The sequence below is a fragment of the Typha latifolia genome, chromosome 12, assembly GCF_019914945.1.
Source record: "Typha latifolia isolate L0001 chromosome 12, TyphaL0001v2, whole genome shotgun sequence".
NCBI lineage: Eukaryota > Viridiplantae > Streptophyta > Magnoliopsida > Poales > Typhaceae > Typha > Typha latifolia.
This window is the reverse complement of record NC_133097.1, coordinates 4,291,671-4,299,942: the sequence shown is the minus strand read 5'-3', so window position 1 is coordinate 4,299,942 and position 8,272 is coordinate 4,291,671. Positions and strand designations below refer to the sequence as shown.

Genomic DNA, 8,272 nt, shown 5'->3' with positions numbered 1-8,272 from the left:
ACAAGTGAAGACAGAGACATTAAAGTCGACTGGACTCCTTTAACCTTTGCTCAGGCCGGATCATATTTGGGAGGACATCTCTATGGACTTCATAGAGGGCTTACCGCTAGTGCGAGGGTACTCGGTTATCTTTGTTGTGGTGGATAGGTTAAGCAAATACGCTCACTTTTCAACTTTGACGCATTCTTTCTCTGTCAAATCAGCGAAAGTCCATGGAATGCCTTGCACGATAGTTTCAAATTGTGACAAAGTCTTCGTCAACAAGTTTTGGACTGAATATTTCAGATTACAAGGCACCTGTCTGGACTTGAGTTCAACATATCATCCAGAAACTGATAGGCAAATGGAGGTAGTGAATCGAGAAATTGAGCAGTACCTTCGGTGCTTCGTAGGAGATTGTCCAAGACACTAGTTGGAATATCTTCCAAGGGTTGAGCGGTCATACAACACCATTCACCACAGCAGCATCGAAATGACTCTGTTCAAAGTGATGTATGGGCGCCCGACACTATTTTGCGTGGTCGATAGGGCATTGATGGATTACAAGGAGTTCAATGTGGGCAATATGGTGTTTGTGCGAGTTCAACCCTACCACCAAGTCACTTTGCGCCCTATTTGAAACTAGAATTGTAGTTCAGATTTGTTGGTCATTCTAGGTTGTAGAATGGGCTGGACTAGTTGCTTATAAGCTTGAGCTACTATAGGGTACTCAAATGTACTCGGTGTTCCATGTTTCCTTATTGAAGGCAAGGCTTGGGTCGGATCAACTCTTGGGTTCGGTTCTACCTGAATTCGAGGACAAGCTTCACACTATTAAGCGTATTCGAGTGTTGGCACGACAATAGAAGCGATGTGGCTCGAGGTTGGAGATTGAAATCTTACTTGAATGGTTAGGCAAACCATTTGACAAGGCCATATGGGAGCTCAAGATCAAGATCATTGATTAATTCCCCAACTTCACATCCTGAGGACAAGGTTGGAGAAGCAAGGTGGGATGATACGGTTTAGCTTTGGACTAAGCCTAAATGAGGCATGGAGGCATTGGGTTTGGTCCCCAGTGATCTAGTAGGAAAATTAAAATAAAACCCCTTTTTTTTATTTTAGCTTTTCCTTAGTTGTTTTCTCTTAAAATAAATTGTAATTTAGATTAGACCTTGGAGTCTAATCAACTGCTTTTGGGTCCTTAAGTGCTTCAGTCTTAAGCTAACCTAGCTAAGCCGACTTAGGTTTAGGAGTAGCCACCTAAAAATCATTGTGGTGTGCACTCGAGTTCGAATTAATCGCCTTCTACCTTCTTCTTTCTTGTTCTTTCCTCCCAACTTGGCCGACCACCCTAAACTGACCTAGATACCTTCCTCTTCAACTAGTCAGTGCCACTTGCCCCTAGGTTATGGCTTACCTTCTCCCCCTTCTCTCTCTCTCTCTCAACTTACTACCAATCTTCCCTAGTCCATCCATAACATCACCACCCTACCGCCCAAGTCGGACCACCCTGTAACTCTGGCCATCCTTATCCACCATCCATTCCGATAGATTTGTCCCCTATCCCAAATCTATCAAACCTTCAAAATTATTTGCCGATTCGACCGTTGAATCTAAAGGACCTCATTAATCTTGAAGATTCACAGTTGACCTAGCCTTTCCCTCAAAGATCAAATCTCATATTCGAGGTTATCGTTAGACTCGTACGGACCATGGGAGCAAATAGACACTTTCGAATCACCAATCAGAGGGGTGTCTATCATTCAAGAAAATACAAGATAGTCTCAACCAATATATTGTTATTTTTTAACTTGAAAACGAGATAACTGAGAAAACTAAGATAGACAACTTACAAAAATTAAAGCAAATATATATATATATATATATATATATATAATTATATGCATAAGCACACGGTTAGGTCATACAAATAACCAAAACAAATTTATCTAGCCAAAATATTCCACTAAAATATCGAGAAGTGGTACAAAAAAAAACACTATTCTTAATCAACACATCTCTTATCTTTTAGTTCACATCATCTTTATGAGATTCATATAAAGCACTAGATGTGGAAGCATATAAATAATTACGCTAGTCACTAATATTATTCAAAATACTATCTATCATGAGCATACAAGTTATGGTACAGTAATTTGTGTGGTTCAAGGGACTATCAAGACGCAAGTGACATTGAGACAAATCAAGTTCTTGGCACGTACGCCGTAAAGTCATGAATATCCGGTAACAGTCTTAATGAGTCAAGATAATTTTTATAGAGTAAAATAAACTTTTCCTCTGTATCTTTACCCCTTTCAACTTTGTTTTGTTACTATGCGCAATTCTGACTAAACTAGGAAAACAAACATCATTGTTAAATTGTCATTCTATATATATATACACACACACGTGTGTGTGTTTAGAGAAAAAAAAAGTTAGAATATGGCTTAGTAATTAAAGAAAAAGTTTAGAGAGGATAAAATTATTTTTGTAGTAAGAATATTTAAATAGAAAACTCATGAACAATATTAACTTTAGTCGAAAACCATCAAAAAGTTACAATTTAGCCAAAACTAAGTGCAGGTGAAACTCAGAATAGTAATATAATTTTAATCGAAAGTGCATCTTTAATTCTCCCTGGAAGCCTTACCTATCATCAAGCCAGCCACCGACAACCCTCCTCCTCCTCCTCCTCCTCCTCCTCCTCCTCCTCCTCTTCTTCTTCTTCTTCTTCTTCTTCTTCTTCTTCTTCTTTTGCTGCCACCGACTGCTTGTGTCGGATGCAGCGGTGCCGGCGACGGTGGCCGTGGAAATTGTGAGCAGGAGAAGTGACAACGACGACCTCGTTGAGAAGTATCCTGGAAGGAGAGTGAAGCAGTAAAAGTCAAGCATAACATGGACCAAATAAAGACCGAATCCACGCAAGAGTGGTCGCTTGTTCAACTATATTTCTTAATTAACATGTTTAAAAGTTCGAATGGTACGATGGTCAAATAACACGTGTCGCCAACCTGCTACGCGATTCAACCGGCGGCTTTTACAAAAAACCAAGAGTTTCCCCACTCATTACTGTCTCCCTTATCCACACCATTCTTCGGAAGAGGTGTATCTGGAGGCTGGAGCTGCCTCTTAATTAATATTAGTTATCTTATCATCCACGCTAATGTTATTTTAACTGTCAAAATTTCTTCACTTATTTTGAAAATTTACGGAGATCGTCTACCGATCGAATCCACTAAGTGATTCTTTCCGATTTCTGGATTGACTCTCTGCTTGCTTCATTTATTTCCAGAAATTGACACAACTTGACCGTTTTCCAAATTGACTTTTGGTAAAAAAATTATTTTTTCTCATGTAGTGAATTAAGTAAATTGAGTTAAAAAGAGATCGTTTGTTCGTATACGGTTTAAGGTTTATGTCAGTAAGAGAGTTTTTTTTTTCTTTTTTTTTCAGGAAAAAAATGAAATTTGCATTTAATACCCAATCTTTTAATGTATTTATAGTTTGGATAATTTGGAACAAAAACAATACTGACTCAGTTTTAGTTTTCTTTTCATTATAAGTCATTTTCACTATTTCTTTTTGAAACTATCCTTCTACTAGATTGATCGAATTTAATACAGTCACCTTCTAAAAGATACGGAGACTAATAAATATTTATACTCTTTTACGTAATACATAAAATAATTATAAATTAAGTTCAATAACGACGAACTACATTAACTCAAGTTACTGTATTTTTATCTTTGGTCAGGGGAAGAAAAAATTATATTTTCAATTAATATAGAGTACTTGTATGTTAATCGGTTATTCCTTTCGTTCAGAAGAAGTAAAATACCAACATGCCTAATCTAGTATAAAATATATTTATTATATATAATAAATGATTTGAATAATTCTCTCTCTCTCTTTGTATATAACTTAGTGCAGTTTGGAATGAAAAAAAAAACCTACAATTCAAGAAAAATGTCAAGTTAACCTCCCTCCCTTCCAAAAATGAAAATGCATTGAGTTTTCCTTGCAAATTACCCTAATAATTTACAATTTATGTTTTCAATATTTACGAATACATACCCTAAGCATGATATACATAGCCAATGTATCACATAAGAATTTAAACTTTTAGATTAATTGATTATCTAATGAGGAGACTATTGTCGTTAAGAACGACTTCATTGAGATACGGCGAAGTAGAGGCGCAGGAGATACCACAAAGAAGGGGGGCTAAGAATGTTTAGAGGAAAAGTTAAGAATGTCAAATATTTTAGAGAAGAATATGTTAGTAATACCCTTAATATGGTTAACTTAATCTACTAATTTATTTAAATTAATTAATAGATCTAATGCAGAGTTTGTTATGCAAATATATTATAAAATATATAACAAATTATATTTTATCCTCTTACGGTATGGTTTGATTTTAACTCGCCAATGTGATTTAAATTTTAACCACTTTAACTCCTTTGTAGTCCAGACAAATTGTTACAATTAGATTTTACATCCAAACTAGCTTGGGAAGTAACTAAATTACATCTACTATCATTTTTATCAATAATTTTCACTATAAGTAAGTTGACAAATAACCAAACTAATTTTCGATCTTCAAATCAGATTGTATTTTCATGTGAGTGATTAAGTATTTTTAAATTTTTTATAAATAATTGACTAATGGTTATAATTTGGTTTAAATCTTAGGAGGTTAAAGAGATTAAGTTTAAATATATGAGATAATCAAGCCAAATTATAGAAGGATAAAGTATAATTTATCTAAAATATAATATGCACAAATATTAGTAAATAAGCAAAACAAAAGTTGTTAAATGCAAACTTCCGGGAAAAAAGGCTAGTAATTAATGATAAAAATAAGTTCATTGAAGTGTCTCGTTTCAATAATAATTTTTTTAATTTAAAAATAATTATTTTTAATAAGTAAAAAGTCGCCTCTTTAATTTAAATTTTACCATGGAACATCAAAATTAAACAAGTTATGAATAATAAGTACTTTCTTCGTCGTTTTTTATAGCAACCAAACATCAAATTAAAAAAGTTGAACGATTACAAAAAAAAAAAAAATAGAGAAACTCAGTTACCACTTTAGTTTCTTTCTCATAAAATAATACGTTTCTAAAAATATATCATATCATTATTATTTTTTTCTACTTTCAGCAACATCCTAACTTTAAGTAATATCTAAAAATTAGTTAATTTTCCGTACAAACCAAACACCTCTCTGTTTGGGTCGGCAGAGAAACATACCCAGTCGGCAAGAGTAGTTAATCTTCCGACATACAACTCTGACTATAGCTGGACCCACTAATTAAAATTTCCAGCAACCCAAGAAGCTGACAGAAGATTACGTTACCCTTATCCCCCCCCTACCCCCCCTCTCCCCAACTCTGATCCTTCTATAAAAGCCCACGCAAATGTTCATCCTCTGAACTCCCCCTCCTCAACCTTCCACCGTCCACAACCATTCTCATTCTTCCTTCTATTCCTTTTCCTAAGGTCTTATTAATTCTCCGAAATGGCCAAGAACGCAGTTCTTCTTGGCTCCCTCCTCTCGCTTGTTTTCTTCTTGTTTACATCATGTAAGGAGATGAGATTCCAATACTATTTCAATCTTTTCTTTTCTTTTCTTTTTATGTACTCTGTTTCTTGAATTGGTGGGCTAATTGAAGCTTATTCATTTTCCCATTTGTAGGTGCTCGATCGGCAACTTTCACGCTAACGAATAGCTGCGGGTACACGGTATGGCCGGGAATCCTGTCAGGAGCGGGGACGGCGCCTCTGGCCACGACGGGTTTCGCCCTGTCGCCCGGCGAGTCGAGAAGCCTCGACGTGCCGACGACTTGGTCGGGCCGCTTGTGGGGGCGAACCCTCTGCTCCACCGACTCGACCGGTAAGTTCACCTGCACCACAGGCGACTGCGGGTCTGGGACAGTCGAGTGCTCCGGCTCGGGGGCCACCCCGCCGGCCACGCTAGCGGAGTTCACCCTCGCCGGCAGTGGGGGGATGGACTTCTACGACGTGAGCCTGGTCGACGGGTACAACCTCCCGATGCTGGTGGTCCCCCAGGGTGGATCCGGATCCAACAACAACGGCAGCTGCAGCGCCACGGGGTGCCTGGTCGACCTCAACGGCGCATGTCCGTCGGATCTCAAGGTCGTGCTCCAGAGCACCGACGGGGTTAGCGAGGGAGTCGCGTGCCGGAGCGCGTGCGAGGCGTTCGGATCCCCCCAGTATTGCTGCAGCGGGGCGTACGGGAGCCCGAATACGTGTACGCCGTCCACGTACTCGCAGTTCTTCAAGAACGCGTGTCCCAGGGCGTATAGCTACGCCTATGACGACGCTACTTCGACTTTTACTTGCACTGCTGCGAATTATATCATCACCTTCTGCCCCAGCACTACAAGGTAATTCCAATTAATTAATAACTATTCCTTAGTAGTCAGCAGCTAAGAGAACTAGCTACTAACTTTATTCAATGTTTACAGTCAAAAAACGACGGGCGAGAATCCCGAGGCAGCCGGAGTACCGTTGACTAACGACACGATGGTCTACCTCGGCGGGCAACAAACCAGCCACGCTTCCTCCTCCCTCCTCAACGTCTCTCTCGCCGCCCTCGTCGCCGTCCTCCTCCTCCCTCTCCTCTTTCTCTATTAGTTTTAGGTGAGATAGCATCACTTGGTGGGTCCCGACCGCAACGTCTCTTTTGTCTCGCTTCCCGAGGCTAATAGTACCGGAGGAGCTTTCGGCTTACGAGGCGTGGGACTGCGAGCTGACAAGGCTTGTGTCAGTCTTTTTGTTTTTGTTTTTGTTTTTTTTTTTTTGTTTACCGTTGGAGTTTAGAATTAGTTATAGGTGATTTTGTTTTATCTCTTTTGTATATTTTTAGGGATTGATGGGCTTGGAGATGATTAATTCTTTATTTGTAACGGGTGCCATAGCTTAGAGAGATAAGATAGTCAGGATACAAAAGCTTAGTATTTATACGTTCTTTTTCTTAATTCAATGTTATTGGTGCCTTGAAATTTACAAATAAAGTTTACTTTTATATGCATATGTGGGAGTCCCGTGTCTAGTTTGGTTTGTGGCTGATGAGAGATTGGCAATGTATTTTAAAAAAGAGTTGACAGCTGCAAATTGTTGTATCTAGTTTATTTTGTGACCACACAGATGCAAATAGCAAATGTAAAAGGCATCCAAGAACTACTTTCATACTAATAATTATAGAAATAAAATAAACCCAATAAATTATAATGTGATTTGCATAAAATATATAATTATTATTCGTTTTTATTGGTAACGTTCATTTTGATTTATTGTTACATATTGGATTTTTTTTATTTTTCTTTTCAATCTATTTTGTTTAGCTATCCAATCAGTTTTGCTTTTGAAACATTGACAAAAACACAAAATGAAAATTTTTATAATAAAATTATGAAATAGAAAATGATGAATAAAATATTTAATAATTATGAATTCCTTAATATATCTATGAAACTTACAAAAATAAAAGTGTTCAATAACTGTAAAAAACATAATAAAACTATAAAATAGAAAATATAAGTATTTAATAACTATAAAATCTATAATAAATGTTGTAGTACATTCCATTATATATAAATTTGAAAAAAAATAGAAAAAAGGTTGATTGCAAAATGAGCATAAATACTAAAAGTAAAAATCAAATATATTTTTAGCGCAAAATCACTTTAAATTATATAAAATGTATACTCTTTTATTTTATTTTTTAAAATAAATATTCGTAATAACTAACTTGCTACAACAGATTTTGCCACAAAATAAATTGCTCGACGTTAAATTCAATTTCAAAATGTAACTTTTATTAGCAAATTCTAAGATAGGAACAATAGTGTACCCATTTTAGATTTATACATATTCAATATTCTAAGGGAAGTGAATCTCTCACTTTATCTCCTAAAAAATCACCTAAAAATATACATATATTTTTTTTCAATCAAAAAAGATTTATTTTTTAGAAAAATTAAAACTCAAACGACGTATATATGGACTTGTGATTTGTTTTTACCTAAAAAGTTTAACATGTTTCTCCCAAAATTTAAAATTCACCTTGTTCTCTAATCAATGTAAAAAAAACTTAATTGATTATGAAATTATAATTTATTAATGTGTATTTATAACGTAAACCACAAATAACGTATATCCTAAGTAACAAATTTATAAAACTTGCCTTAAAACTTCAGAAATTTTATCACTATATCTAGCCATTAGTTATGCGATGTCACCAATCCACTAAAAAAACAAA

At 36.2% G+C, this 8,272-nt stretch overlaps 1 protein-coding gene across 1 annotated transcript; it reads left to right on the top strand.

Moving 5' to 3' along the window:
* Positions 1-5,313: 5,313 nt before the first annotated feature.
* LOC140799017 (thaumatin-like protein 1b) lies at positions 5,314-7,042 on the top strand. Its single transcript, XM_073153112.1, has 3 exons — positions 5,314-5,570; positions 5,684-6,395; positions 6,477-7,042. Exons 1-3 carry the CDS (start codon positions 5,507-5,509, stop codon positions 6,643-6,645), a joined length of 945 nt encoding a protein of 314 aa, XP_073009213.1. The 5' UTR covers positions 5,314-5,506; the 3' UTR covers positions 6,646-7,042.
* The last annotated feature ends 1,230 nt before the right edge of the window (positions 7,043-8,272 follow it).

Coding starts and splice junctions, on each gene's coding strand:
- LOC140799017 (XM_073153112.1), top strand. CDS start 5,507: ATGGCCAAGAACGCAGTTCTTCTTGGCTCCCTCCTCTCGCTTGTTTTC. Junction 5,571..5,683: donor TTTCTTCTTGTTTACATCAT/GTAAGGAGATGA, acceptor TCCCATTTGTAG/GTGCTCGATCGGCAACTTTC. Junction 6,396..6,476: donor TTCTGCCCCAGCACTACAAG/GTAATTCCAATT, acceptor CAATGTTTACAG/TCAAAAAACGACGGGCGAGA.